Genomic DNA, 16009 nt, shown 5'->3' with positions numbered 1-16009 from the left:
TGAGGCCAGGATTACTATGATACCAAAATTAGACAAGGTATGACAAAATTACAGACCAATACCCCTCATAATATAGATGTAAAAATTCTAAACAGGGCTTCCCTGGTGGCGCAGTGGTTGGGAGTTTGCCTGCTAATGCAGGGGACATGGGTTCAAGCCCTGGTCTGGGAGGATCCCACATGCCGCAGAGCAACTGGGCCCGTGAGCCACAACTACTGAGCCTGCACATCTGGAGCCTGTGCTCCGTAACAAGAGAGGCCGTGATAGTGAGAGGCCCGCGCACCGCGATGAAGAGTGGCCCCCGCTTGCCACAACTAGAGAAAGTCCTCGCACAGAAACGAAGACCCAACACAGCAAAAATAAATAAATTAATAAACTCCTACCCCCAACATCTTCTTTAAAAAAAAAAAAAAAAATCTAAACAAAATTACATCAAGTGGATTTGCTTGATTTAGCAAATCAAATCCAACAATACATAAAAAGTAGAAAGAGATCATGACATAATACGTACCCCAGAAATCATAGATTGGTTTAGCATTCAAAAATTAATGAATGTAATTAACCAATGAAAAAAGAAAAACGATATGATCATCAACAGACACAGAAAAAAATTTGACAAAATTCACCTTTTATTCCTGATAAAAACTCTCAGCAACCGAGGAATAGAAGTAAAGTTCCTCATAGTGATAAAAAGAATCGATGAAAAACCTACAGCTAACATAATATAATACTTAAAGGAACAAGACGTAATAGTTAAAGGAACAAGACAAAAATGACCAGTAAGGGTTAATATTTTTTCTTATGTATTGGCCATTTGTTTTCCTTCTACTGTGAAGTGTTTCTTCTCATCCAATGCCTGCTTTCCTACTGGAGAATTTTTCCTTGAAAAAAATAGTATCAATAATAATAATAATAAATATAAAAAAATTTTCCCTTGTAAAAAATTTAGTAAATATTAAAGACTAACACTTTGTCAGACTTATCTTTTGTAACTATTTTATCCTAGTTTATGTTTGCACACCTTTCTATTTCTAACATGCAAAATTTTAAATTTTAATGTAATCAAATATTGTGAATTATTCCAATCCATTTATAGAGCCCCATTCTCTTTTATTTCTTTAAAATATTTATTTTATTTTTATTTATTTATTTTGGCTGTGCCAGGTCTTAGTTGCGGCATGCAGGATCTTCATTGCGGCATGTAGACTCCTTAGTTGCAGCATGGGGATGCCTTAGTTGCGGCATGCATGTGAGATCTAGTTCCCCGACCAGGGATCGAACCTGGGCCCCCGGCATTGGGAGCGCAGAGTCTTACCAGCTGCACCACCAGTGAAGCCCCCCATTCTCTTTATTTATTTATTTTTTTAAAATTATGTTTGGCTGCGTTGGGTCTTCATTGCTGCGTGCGGGCTTCTCATTGCAGTGGCTTCTCTTGTTGCGGAGCACGGGCTCTAGGCGCGCGGGCTTCAGTAGTTGTGGCTCATGGGCTCTAGAGTGCAGGCTCAGTAGTTGTGAAGCACGGGCTTAGTTGCTCCACGGCATGTGGGATGTTGCTGGACCAGGGATCGAACCCGTGTTCCCTGAATTGGCAGGTGGATTCTTAACCACTGCACCACCAGGGAGGTCCCTAGTTTTATTTTTAATGGTTTCATTTTTTAACTTTTTAAACAAATCTGGAATTTATCTTGGTGAACAATGAGGCTCTAATTTTTTTTTTTTTTGGCCGTGCCGCACGGCTTGTGGGATCCTAGTTCCCAGACCAGAGATTGAACCCGGGCCCTCAGCAGTGAGAGCATGGATTCCTAACCACTGGACCACCAGGTAATTCCCTCTAATTTTATGTTTATTTGACTTGATGGAGGGGCAGACAAGCCTTCTCGAGTCAGTGATTTGATGATTCTTTGACTTTTTTTCTAAACTATTATTGTCTCTCTTGTTTAAAGTAATTAAATTTTTCTGATTTCATTGGGCTTTCCTATATATTTTCACAAGAAAATAAAAGTTATTATCAAGAGATAATCACTGTTGAAAGGATTCTGGAAAGACAGCAGAGTAGGAAGCACCAGGAATCTCTCTCTCAACCTAGACTACAACTGCCCTGGCAGAATTCGTCTGTTGTAACTACTTTGAATTCAGAAGTCTATAGAAGGCTTGCAACTTCAAAGGAAGGCTTGGTTGGTGAATTTCCACCAATACCAGCCCTTAGCACAGTAACAGCTACCCATTCCCCACCCCTCAGCCATGTGGCACACAGCAGTGGACCTGTTCCTGGAGCAGCCTGCACACAGTTTCTGGAGCTGAGGTGGGCAGAAAGGACCCTGTCCTCCATATACTGGGGATCTGTGCTGTGAATGCTCCTTCTGATCACAGAGGTGCAAAGAGACAGTGACCACTGCGGTTGCTTCCTCCAGCGTTGCAAGCCCTAAGCCCTCTGATGCAGTGCCTTCCAGGGATTTAAAGGGCTGGCACTCTTTCTTCCCATTTCATTTTTCTCTTCTTCCCCTTTTGGGAGGCCGACATTAAAGACTAAGATATTCAAAATAACTGCTAGAGGGGCTGGAGGTCGAACTAATTACCAATGATTCAATCAATCATGCCCAAGTAAGGAAGCCTCCATAAAAACCCCAAAGGGCAGGATTTGGGGAGCCTCTGTTGGTGAACACATGAAGGTCCAAGGCAGATGGCACACCCTGAGGGCATGGAAGCTCTGCACCCCTTTCCCCATACCTCACCTTATGCCTGCCCTTCTACCTCACTGTTCCTGAGTTATAGCCTTTGTAATAAACCGGTAATCTAGTAAGTAAATTGTTTCTCTGAGTTCTGTGAGCCACTCTAGCAAATCACTCTAATTGAACCTGAGGAGGGAGTTGTAGGAAGCTACAATTTACAGCTAGCTGGTCAGAAGCACAGATAACAACCTGGACTTACTTTTTTATTTTTTTTTAATTTTATTTATTTATTTTTGGCTGCATTGGGTCTTTGTTGCTGCACGCGGGCTTTCTCTAGCTGCGGCGCACAGGGGCTACTCTTCGCTGCGGTGCGCGGGCTTCTCATTGCGGTGGCTTCTCTTGTTGTGGAGCACGGGCTCTAGAGACGTAGACTTCAGTAGTTGCGGAGTGTGGGCTCAGTAGTTGTGGCTTGTGGGCTCTAGAGCACAGGCTCAGCAGTTGTGGCGCACGGGCTTAGTTGCACCGCGGCATGTGGGATCTTCCCGGACCAGGGCTCGAACCTGTGTCCCCTGCATTGACAGGTGGATTCTTAACTACTGCGCCACCAGGGAAGTCCCAGCCTGGACTCTGGACTGAAGGGGAGCGGGTGTGAGGGGTGGAGGCAGTCCAGTGGAACTGAGCCCTTACCCTGTGAAATCTGAGGCTAACTCCAGGTAGCTAGTGTCAGAACTAAATTGAATTGTAGGAGACCCAGCTGGTGTCCACATAGAACTGGAGAATTGCTTATCAGGGGGAAGAAAAAAACCCCATACATCTGGTCACAGAAGAGCCAGAAGTATGTACGACTGTTGTGTGTAGAGAAAAACAGAGGAGAGGTTTTCCTTTACAGAGTCCTACCATCATTTCTTCAGTATTGAAAAAAAAGAAAAACAATGAAAGAATAACCTGGTCACTAGACTCCCAAATCACTAGTTTTAGTAAGAGTAACAAATCAAACTATATCAAAAGGAAGAATTCCAAATCTATGAAGAGGTATTCAACTGAGTGCTACAACCTGTAAAAAACATTTTACCTTCATTATAGGGCACTGGATTGCCAATCTTTAATCCAACTTCTTCACCTGATTTCAAAACTTCTAACTCCATCAAAATAATCACTCTCCTACAAAGGCAAACAAATAGAAACATGTTAGAAAAAATAAACTCAGAAGACCTTCAAACGACAAGCTACTTAAAAAGCTTCCCCCAATAATCACTGTGATAAAACTATTTCCCTTTGTCAATTGTTTTTCATTACTGAATAACTTGAGAAACATATGATATCAATTCCTACATAAACATTTCCCTTAATCTTTCATTGTATCATTATCAAGGGCTTTTATGATTGCAGGGTTTTCATTTCCCAGCTAGTTCCTTAATTAAAATGCAGTGTCCTTACTACATACTGTATCTTCAAGGAGCAAATGATGTGGTAAGAATTTAGATTACTAAACCCAAGAATATGTGGCACAAGAGATGATCTGTTTTCAGAAACATATACTTTACTGAACAATTACCTTTTCCCAGTGAAAACCATGATTACAGATATTTTTTAATTGTGATTACTATTAACTAAGAACTTCCAATTCTTTGTCCATCTTTAATTCTGATTAAAATCTTTCAATAACTTCTCAAGGACCTTTGGCCAAAAGTTAAAAGCCTTTTCACACAGCCTACAAGGCTCTGTAAGGTCTGGCCTTGCACTAACCTCTCCAGCTCATCTCGCGCCGTTTCCCCGTGGTGCTCTGCTCTCCACCATCTGTTTCCTTCCAGCTCTTGGTGTACATTCCGCTCTCTCCTGCCACAAGGCCTCTGTACACGCCGCTTTCTGATTGTGATGGTCTCTCATTCTGCCTCATCTAATATTCAGACGCTTCCTTAATCTTTGGTTTAGATCAGTTTTCTGTTATACTCCTTTCTACAGCCATCACTTCTTTCCTTCAGGTCACTTCTCTCAGGTTTAATTAATATATATTGGCATATAATTATTAATATTTGGGTTAATTATGGTCATTATTTGATTATTTACTCACATATGATATATTTTAGTTGTATATTCATTATTTATTATCTATTTCTCTTACTAAACTGCACTTTCAGTAATGGCAGGTATCCTCCAGCGTCAACTGTAGCAACTGGTCCACAGTCGTTGCTCAATACGTGCTTGAATAAGAATGTCACAATCACGCTCGTATTTTAAAGAGGACTGCAATATGAAGGAATCTGAGGGGAACACAACTGGAGGCAGGGGGAACAACAGAAGGAAGAACTGACGGGGCCTGAATTAGCACAGTTGAGACGGACATTAAATATAGTAGATGGGAAATTCAATTCCCTGGTAGTCCAGTGGTTAGGACTCCATGCTTCCACTGGAGGGAGGACAGGTTTGATTCCTGGTCAGGGAACTAAGATCCTGCATGCCACACAGTGCAGCCAAAAGGAAAAAAAAAAAGAGTAGATGGTCTGGAGCAATTATTTAAGCAATAATAGGCCCAACCTCATTGTGATGGAGTCTTTAAATGGTCTGACTGCTGTAGTTTGGATTTTCACATGCAATTGATCAATTTGGGCTACCTTTATCAAGTTTTCGTAACAAGGTTATATTACTTCAATAAAATAAGCTTGAAACTATCTGTTTCTGAATATTACATACAGATTCACTATAAAAACTCTCATAGATATTTAGTGGTATTTTAACTACCTTCCAAAAGTATCCAAATTTTGGATAACATAGAAAAATGGAAGGCTTATTATCATTTAGCATTACCTTAATATCAAAACCTAAGAAAAAACCCACTAAAAAAACCCACTAATTTTATTTTGTAATATACATACGTCCTAACTGAAATATCAGCAAGAAGAATCCAGCAGCATATCAGAAGAATACACCAATATCAACTTACAGAAAACACAGATGACAAGGACACAGTACAACTTTATAAAGATACAACCAGCAAAATCCAGACTATGGGAAACCGTGCATGAGGATGAAGTACAAATGACCTGGTTTCTTCAACAAACAAACACTAAGGGAGGAAAAAAGATATGCAGGAGGAACCTAGATTCATAGAGACTTAAAAGAACTATCAACCTACTGCAGTGAGAACTTTACTTTGGATTCTGATACAGACAAATTAATTACACACACACACAAATAGTTGGAAACTGAACAGTGACAGAATATTTGATATTTTAGGTGTAAAAATGGAATTTTTAAAAAAGAATTACTACCTTTTAAAGATATATACTAAAATATTTGTGGAGGAAATATATCCGAGATTTGCTTCAAAATCATAGAGGAGGGTAGATGTGGAAGGCATTTAGATAAAACAAGATTGGATATCAAGTGATAATCTGAAGATGGATAACAGGATATACAGGGATTCACATACCATATTCTTGAATGGACTTAGTATCAAATACTATGTAAATTTACTGCAGTTCTTTGTATTCCGACAGGACTTTTGTTTTTTTTTTTTTGATACTTGAAAGAATATGGAAGAAGAATAATAAGTACGGAAGAATAAATATAGAAAAACTACCAGGTGGGCTTCCCTGGTGGTGCAGTGGTTAAGAATCTGCCTGCCAATCAATGCAGGGGACACATGTTCGCGCCCTGGTGTGGGAAGATCCCACATACCGCGGAGCAACTAAGCCCGTGCACCACAACTACTGAGCCTGCGTTCTAAAACCCGCAAGCCACAACTACTTAGCCTGCATGCTGCAACTACCGTGCGCCTAGAGCCCGTGCTCCACAACAAGAGAAGCCACCACAATGAGAAACCTGAGCACCACAACTAAGAGTAGCCTCCACTTGCCGCAACTAGAGAAAGCCTGCGCACAGCAACAAAGACCCAACACAGCCAAAAATAAACTAAAAAAAGAAAAAAAAAAGAAAGAAAAACTACGAAGAAAATTTGGGGGGAGAAAAAAGTAAAGGAAGACATCGTCTGTAAGTTACTAAAATATTCTACAGATGATACTTTACCTGGAAACACTATGGCAGATGTAATTATCTGTGTTGATGAAGATGTGGAGAAACTGGAACCCTCATACATTGCTAGAGGGAATGTAAATTACTGTAGCCACTCTGGAAAATAGTGTGGCAGTTCCTCAAAAATTTAATCGTAAAGTTACCATTTGACACACAATTCTACTCCTAGATATATATAAAATAAACGGAAACATGTCCACACAAAAACTTGTACGCAAATGTCTACAGCATTATTCATAATAGCGAAAAGGTGGAAACAACCCTAACGTCCAAACAACTAGATAAACAAAATGTGACATATCTATACAATGGAATACTATTTGGCCATAAAAAGGAACGACGTACTGACATGTGGTACAACATGAACCTTGAAAATATCATGCTTAGTAAGAGGCCAGCCACAAGGGACCACATATTATATGACTTCATTTATAAGAAATGTCCAGAATAAGCAAATCCTATAGAGACAGAAAGCAGATTAGTGGTTGTCTAGGGCTGGGGAGGATAGGGAGTTTGGGGGTGATATCTAAAGGGTATAGGGTTTATTTGGAGGGCAATAAAATATTCTAAAATTAATTGTGGTAATGGCTGCACAACTCTGAATATAGTAAAAACTATTTTACACTTTAAATAGATGAACTGTATGGTATATGGACTATATCTCAAGATGTCACCAAAAAAAAAAAAAAAAGAAAGAAAAAACAAACTCTGGCACTGACACAAGACTAGACAAGCAGATCAAAGGAAAAGATGGCAAACAGAACAGAGTCAGATAAATGGAATACTAGTCTCTCTTTACCTCTTTTTGTCACCAACCATCAACCCTCCACATAGCTATCAAAATAATCTCTTGGAAACTTTAAAAAACTTAAATCAAATTGTACCAATACTCCCCTGCTCGAAAGCCTATAGCTTCCCATCACACTTAGAATAAAATAAGCTCCTTACTTCCATGGAAGCTTGGAAGCTTCCACTTCCAAGCTCCTTAAGTCTTCCATGATATGGACTAACCATTTGGGAAAAATTAAGCTAAATTCCTCCTTCGTACCCTATATCAAAGTAAACCTCATATCAAATCACTACATTGTACACCTGAAACTAATACAATACTCTCAATCAACTATACTTCAATAAAAAACAAAAATCAAAACCTTAAATAACTTAAAATAATCCCACTGCTTTTAAAACTAAAAAAAAAAAACCTCAGATGAACCAAAATCTATTTTAAAAAATCCACAGAATGTCTGAAGAACTAAGAAGTATTTTTAAATAACCCAGTCAGGAAGCTTCCTAAGCAAAATACAAAATTCAGAAGCCATAAAGAAAAAAATGGACAAAATTGACTAAACTTTTAAAAAATTCTTTAATTCCACATCACAAGACACCATAAACAGTCTATAAAGGTAGACTACAAGGTCTAATAAAGAATTAGCGAACAAAGAATTGATCTCCCTGATTTACAAAGCGCATCCTCCACATCTCCCTGAACACACACACGCAAAGGACAAAGTATATCATCAAAAGCTCTTCAGAGAAGAAGTAGGAAGAGTAAGTATATGAAAAGACACTTGACCTCACTAACAGGGGAATTTATTATTTTATATATCTATTGTTTTCCTTTTATAATACAGAAATTTAAGTTAAAATAATGATGACTGGCAACTATTTTTTTAAAATCAGTAATATCTGCTATGTTGACAAGGTTAAGGGGAAACAAGTATTTTTCCCCCTAAAAACAGGTTTATTGAACACATACCATAAAATTTATCCTTTAAAAGTATAATTCAGTGGTTTTTAGTATATTTACAGAACTGTGCAAGCATCACCACCACCTGACTTCAGAACATTTCTACCGCCCCAAGAAAGAAACCCTGTGCTCCACGGCGGTCACTCTCCATTCCCCCACCACTGGAAACCACGAATCTCATTTCTGTCTGTGTATTTGCCTATTGAGAAACAGGTACTCTTACACAAGGCTCATGAGTATGTTAATTGGTATACTTTCTACAACAGACGTCCTTTGATCCCCACAACTCCTAAGAAATAACAGCATGAGCATGTAAAGATAAATGTACAAGGATGACTGCTAAAGCCCTGTTGGGAATAAACCTAAATGACCATCAAACCTAACTGACCAGGGCTTCCCTGGTGGCGCAGTGGGACATGGGTTCGAGCCCTGGTCTGGGAAGATCCCACATGCCGCGGAGCAACTAGGCCCGTGAGCCACAACTACTGAGCCTATGCGTCTGGAGCTTGTGCTCCGCAACAAGAGAGGCCGCGACAGTGAGAGGCCCGCGCACCGTGATGAAGAGTGGCCCCCGCTCGCCGCAACTAGAGAAAGCCCACGCACAGAATCAAAGACCCAACACAGCCAAAATAAATAAATAAATTAAATAAATTTAAAAAAACCTAACTGACCATCAAGGTAAGGAATAAACCTGGTCGTACACACACAGGTTCTGAGCAGAGGCAGGAAGGAACACACGGCATGTAGCCATGCTGAGGCGGTGAAATAAGGCAAAGCTCACAGGAGTGGAACTCCACCCTAGACTGCAGCGAATGGAGCTCGAGGTTTAGTGTTCAACCACAGCAAAGCTCTCCACCCTCCCCTATACCACGCCCTAGAGGAGAGAAAAGTGGCTAGAAAGCACCACTCAAGCACTCCAAGGTAGCCTGAAGTGGAAGATAACAGGTCCCAAGTGGGAAGGTTGGCAAGGGGATGTACCTAGACTAGACTATGTCAGAGCAAATGAAGTCTGGACAGAACTGTCCACATTAAGCATGAACAAGATAAAAAGAAATAACATAGCAACAATGTAACACACAACAGTGTATAAAAATAAAAGGAACAGAAGAGGCAGAGACAATTAACAATCCCACCTAGAGGAAAGCATAAGCCAAGAAAGGGAATACTTCGCAAGTGTGGTGTACAAAATAAGACTAAGAATTCAATAAAAGTCAAAAGATGAGATGAAACAAGAGATTGAGAAGAAAAGGGCGCTTGAAAAGTTAAGGAAAAAACAGAACAAAAGCAGTATCATTATACATCTAATACTTAAACTATAAACATCAAGGAACAGAACAGAGAAAGCTAAAAACTGAACTATAATATATAATATGTTGGAAAATCTTAAATGAATCCAATGCACGCATTAGAAAAAAGACTAGAGCAAACTGGAGACATACATGGAGAACAAAGTTATCCTGGAACTCAAATGAAACAGAAACATAAGTAAAAACTGGAACTCAAATGAAACAGAAAAGATCATTAAGGAATAACAGAACAGTCTCATCAAAAAGAAAGAGCTAACTCCTAACTGCAGACTGAAAGGGCACCATGCACCGGCGGGGGAAAAAAAAAGGAAACCACTGACATTTGAGACATAGCCTGGTTAAGTTACTGAACTTGAAACATAAAGAATTCTTCCATCTAATCCACAGAATCCATTCAAGTTTCATAAGTTGTCTTAATGATATGCTTAATAGCAATAGGATCCAGTTCAGGATCACTTGTTGTATTTAATTATATCTCTTTAGACTCCATGAATCTGGAAGGACTCTTTTACTTTTATGCTTGAAATTTGAAAATCAGTTATTTTATAGAATGTCCCTCAATTTACCTGAGGCTTCCTCATGATTAGATACAGATTATGCATCTTTGGCAAGAATATAATAGTACTGATGCAATGTTCTTCCCACTGTATCCTACCAGGTAATACATGACTTCTGTTTGTCCCATTACTGGTAATGTTAATGTCAATCATTGGAATAAGGTGCTGTCTGCCAGCTTTCTCCACTGTAAAGTTGCTTCTTTTCCTTTTACAATTAATAATTATGCTCTGGGGAGGTACTTTTACCCTATAAATAACTTGTTCCTCCATCAAATTTTTACCACTTGTTTCAGCATCTGTGGTAGGCTAAATGACCACCCCCAACCAAAAGATATTCAAGTCCTAAGCCCTGGAACCTATGAATGTTACCTTATATAGTAAAAAGGGACTTTGCAGATGTGATTAAACTAAGGATTGAAGTGGCAATTTTATCCCAGATTATCCGATGGGCCTTAAAAGCAACCACATATCCTTCTAAGAAGGAGGCAGAGGCAGACCTGGCATAGACAGAGAAGATGTAATGTGACCACGGAAGAAGGGATTGGAGTGATGCAGCCGTAAGCCAAGGAATGCTAGCAACCACCAGAAGCTGGAAGAGGCAAGGAATGGATTCTCCCAGAGATCTCCCAGAAGGAGCCGGGCCCTGCCGACACCGTGATCTCAGCCCGGTGAAACTGACTTCAACTTCTAACTTCCAGGGAAAATAATTTCTGTTGTTCTAAACCACCAAATTTGCAGTAATTTGTTACAGCAGCCACAGGAAACTTATATAGCACCTATTAATGTTTCCTGCCTGAATTAATACTATGACGGTTGCCAAATGGTGATTTTCTAATCCCATCAATCCATTTACATTTTTAGATGGCATTCTATTGTAAGAAAAAGCTTTCTGTTCCCCCCCCCCGTATTCATTTATTCAGTATGGACTTATGAATTCTTATTTTATTCAGTAGGTTGCAGTCTGTTACTATTTATTTATTTACTTATTTACTTTTAATTATTTAATTAATTAATTATTTATTTGGCTGCGCAGCGTCTTAGTTGTGGCAGGCGGGATCTTCGTTGCCGCGTGAAGGATCTTCGTTCCGGCATGAGGATCTTTCAGTTGCAGCATGCGGCACCTAGTTCCCTGACCAGGGATCGATCCCAGGCCCCCTGCATTGGGAGTGCAAAGTCTTAACCAGTGGACCACTGGGGAGTCCCTATTTTTATTTCGACTTTTAAATTGCCCTAGATTTGGCAAATATGACTCTGCTAGCCAACAAAAAACGTCATATTTCAGCAGTGGTTAATCAGGTGTGAATAACAGTTCTGTTCACCACTGTATCTCTCGCATGTAGCATCTTGTAGGTACTTAGCATACTCTGTCGGCTGAAGAAAGTGTTTACTATGAAAGATTCAAGACCGCAAAAAGGGCAGTGTTACATAATTAATTATATCTTCTTTTGCCCTAATAAGTGATCCCATTTCATTAAAAGATACTTAAAAAGAGACTCCTAAAATCAGTGCTGCTGAAGAGATTAGAAATGAGATTTCTGAATTCGGCTTTAATTTCCTGCTGTGAAATTTCCAGTTCAGTTCCATATTTTTCTCCTTTTGGTGCCACATTTTAGTTGCCTGAGTTCAGAACTCAATAGTTGTAAATTCTTAGCTGAAAGCTTTTCGACTTCTAATTGAATTTTGGCATCCAATGAACTTGTCTGTTCAAAAATTAGTCCCAATATACAACACAATAGAACAGAAAAAAAGATACCACATACCTTCCATCTCTCAGAGTGTTCACAATAAATCGGTTAATCTGGCAAATACAGTTGCTAGACAATCGTTCTTCCTCAACAAGAGGGTTCAACTGTGTTGCCAACATGAAAGCTGAAAAGCACAGAGATTACTTCAGTCTCTAAAACATTTCAGTCATGACAATCTAAAAGCTGATCACACCTGTACCATTAAAGAAAAACAATGCCTTAAATATTAAAACTACTCAGATTCTGCATAGTGAAAAACAGTATTAATTTGCTGTGCATTAAACAGCTGCTGCTACTCTGAAATTAAGTATTTCTTAAAGTGCCCCAAATCATCTTTTCCATCATTCAGGTTTCATGACAAAGACTAAAAAATCTTTTCTAGGTCCTTCACCTTGTGACTAGAGACAGTAAGTATATACTCTGCAAATTCTCTCCTTTCTCCCTGTAAAGCTTCCAGCACAGAAATAAAACCCCAAAAAGACAAGTATAGGACAGCTAACCAATCATATTCACTAAATGTCAATATCATCCTAAGGGAAATTAATCAAAGAAAGCACAGAGCACCAGTTAGACAAAATTAAGCCAAGTGGCAGCTTTCCACTCGACCCAGTCTATTGTTAGAATGCTCTCTGCCAGCTGCAATTCTGTCCTTCCGAAGGCAGAGCCAAGCCAATGGAGACTTCTGGAATGCTCCAATTACTGCAATCAAAGTCTTGGCTGCGCTTTTATTATTTAAATATAAATTCCTAGATTTATACATCATACGTACAAGACAGAGTATTCAATCCATCACTCATAAGCAGTCGATAACGGGGTGGATTATTCCCTGTAGCAATGGGACGGATGTTCTAGGAGAGAAAACATGATTCATTAGCCAGGCTGTCTGCTCAGTCCCCAGGGATCAGTAAACTTAAGTGGCAGGAGAGTGCATTCGCCATTAGTTCAACACAACTGAGAACTGCTTGCCCACTCTCGACACCTAAATCCAAGTAAAAGAAAATTGGATTTGATGATTCTCCCACCAACCTCTCTCTACTAACATTATTAAACATAACATAAACGAGAATAAAATAGGTTGCCAATACTCTTCTGTTCTCTCTCCCTTAACTCAAACTTGATTGAAAATTAATTTAAAAAAACATACAATAAGTCACCTAATATATGTATGGTACTATGTAGGAAACATGATAAAAATACAAAATGGAAGAAAAAATCCTTGCCCTGAAGAGGCTTATAACTGGGGTGGAGACGGAGGCAGAGAGACATAGCAGAGGTGTGCACATAATGACAAGACATTTATTCCAGCTTAAAGGAAATCAGAGGCAGCTTTCTGAAGAAAATGAAATACGGAAACAGCCTTAAGATGACTGGCAGGGAGGGACTTCCCTGGTGGCACAGTGGTTAAGAATCCGCCTGCCAATGCAGCGGACACGGGTTCAAGCGCTGGCCCGGGAGGATCCCACATGCTGGGAAGCGACTAAGCCCGTGCGCCACAACTACTGAGTCTGCGCTCTAGGGCCCACAAGCCACAACTATTGAGCCTGTGTGCCACAACTACTGAAGCCCACACGCCTAGAGCCCATGCTCCGCAACAAGAGAAGCCACCGCAATGAGAAGCCCGTGCACTGCAACTAGAGAAAGCCCGCAGGCAGCAACGAAGACCCACCGCAGCCAAAAGTTAATAAAATTTTAAAAAATAAAATAAAATAAAATAATAAAACTGGGAATGTTTGCCTTTAAAAAAAAAGAAAAAAAGATGACTGGCAGGGAGTTTGGGAGTAACAGGGAGACAGACCATCAGGTTTACTGACTCACAATCTGCAAGTATGATCCAGGATTCCGCTCCTATTGATTTGTAAAATTCTCACTAAAATTTGAGAACCCCTTAAATGAATGATAGGGTTAATGAAGAATTTTAAGCAGACAAGTTCCTGTCAGGTAGATCTCTCCAGAGGCCACATGTAAGGCAGATCTGAGCAAGAAAAACCCCAGGGCAGAAAGACAACCAAGGAGGCAGAAGTACTGATGTGCAGCGCTACAGTATCCACCAACTGTGGAAAGAACAGAAAGGCCAAGCCTCAAATGTGAACCTCCAAAGGTCAAACTCTGGCTGACGCAACATTAAAAGTAAAGCCTGGTTCCTCTCTCTGAGTTACAACACGGACTGGACTATTTTTGTGATGATGAAGAGAATTTTGTCAAGTGGACACACTTCCTGAAGTGGACTGTATGTCCTCTATCAAATGTAATTTATAATTATATGTAAGTTTAAAAAACGTTTGACATAAAAATATGTAGGTACTCACAATGACTTGGAGAATGGGTGTTATGCCTGTAACTCCCTGTTGCATTATGGCCTGAAAAAGTAAAAACAGATGCTTATGAGACAGGCACTCAAATCATGATTAAAACTTGACATATTTTTAATTTGGTGTCTGGAATAAACCACAGATGACATTATTAAAAGACCTTTTTCAGAACTTATCATTTGAAAATCTACTTTAAGTTTTATCACTCTGGACAAATCATAAAATCGTAAAAGTGGGATTCATACTTACCAACAAGGATACTACATCTAAAAAGCTGGCATCGCGTATGTACTCATTATTCATAATAGCACATTTATTTTCCTACACTGCCCATTAATAGGGAATCAAACAAGTAAGTACAGCAAATCCTTAAAACAGAATATTATGCAGCCTTAAGAAGATATTTCTAGGGACTTCCCTGGTGGTGCAGTGGTTAAGAATCCACCTGCCAGTGCAGCGGACACGGGTTTGAGCCCTGGTCCAGGAAGATTCCACACGCTGCAGAGCATCTAAGGCTGCAAGCCACAACCACTGAGCCTGCACGCCACAACAACTGAAGCCCACGTGCTACAACTACTGAAGCCCGTGCGCCTAGAGCCCATGCTCCGCAACAAGAGAAGAAGAGAAGCCACTGCAATGAGAAGCCCGTGCACCGCAATGAAGAGTAGCCCCAGCTCGCCCCAACTAGAGAAAGCCTACACGCAGCAACAAAGACCCAACGCAGTCCAGAAAAGAAAAAAAAGGTGTTTCTATACCACTGGTTGCCTCTTGTGAGAGGAATTGGGTGCTGCGGGACATGTGTGGGAGGCAGACCTTGCACTACATCCTCTTTTATACTTTTTGAATGTTAAATCTCACGACTCTATTAGCAATTATAAAAATAATTTCTAACAAAAGCAAAATAACTATTAATCAGGCTTTTAGTTCGTTTTTAAAAAGGCATCATTTAAAGGTAACCATCAGAAAAACTAGCTAGCTAAAACTCGTTGTCTGACGCCTGCTTTTGCCCATGCTGAAATAAGCGATACCAGACTAGCTCTTCCAACCATAAACTAAAAACTGGACAAAAATATAAAAACTGTTTTCAAATACCAGGCAACAGGTAGAACAAGACTGTGATCCCTGAAAGGAAAACAAATGAGTTTCTGCAGAGAGGCACTTTTGGACCATAGCACAGGGAAGGGAACCCAAAAAGAATACAGCAGTCCTGCTGAGCACAGATCAGTTTGGGGAGGTGCGTTATCTGGACTTCCTGGATGCAGAGTACCCGACAGGAGAGAGCTACATAGAGAAAGAGCTTCAATAACCTATGCAGGGGTTCCCTTGAGTTTTTGGCTGAATTCTAAGTTGTGCATACACAGGATGAGGTGCCACAGACCAGGTAAAGATTAGAGAGATACAAGCTGAAAAATTACTGGCGCTCACCCAGGCTAGAATACATTTGAGTTCCAATTAGCCATTTGAGTGGAGAGAACTCAATAAACACCTGGTGCATTCAGTAGAAACCCCAGAAAGGCCATGCTTTAGAAATAGACTAAACTATCCCCAAAGTAAAAGCTACTCGAGACCCACTACAGTCTCAAAGGGCTCAGCTGATCTGCAAGTAAGTTAACAGTCTGCCAGAACAACTCAATATTCTCTAT

At 39.9% G+C, this 16009-nt stretch overlaps 1 protein-coding gene across 1 annotated transcript in view; it reads right to left on the bottom strand.

The window, feature by feature from the left end:
* The window catches only part of RPA1 (replication protein A1), a 53324-nt gene that overhangs the window by 25329 nt on the left and 11986 nt on the right, over nt 1-16009 (bottom strand). The window contains exons 2-5 of the mRNA XM_059998659.1: nt 14364-14414; nt 12827-12905; nt 12073-12181; nt 3742-3830 (exon numbers count right to left, since the gene is read on the bottom strand). Of these exons, the coding sequence (XP_059854642.1) occupies nt 3742-3830; nt 12073-12181; nt 12827-12905; nt 14364-14414 (328 nt within the window). The remainder of the gene's footprint in view (nt 1-3741; nt 3831-12072; nt 12182-12826; nt 12906-14363; nt 14415-16009) is intronic.

The sequence above is a fragment of the Delphinus delphis genome, chromosome 19 (assembly GCF_949987515.2).
Source record: "Delphinus delphis chromosome 19, mDelDel1.2, whole genome shotgun sequence".
NCBI classification, from domain to species: domain Eukaryota; kingdom Metazoa; phylum Chordata; class Mammalia; order Artiodactyla; family Delphinidae; genus Delphinus; species Delphinus delphis.
The sequence above is the reverse complement of the archived record's forward strand: the minus strand, read 5'-3'. Positions and strand labels throughout refer to the sequence as shown.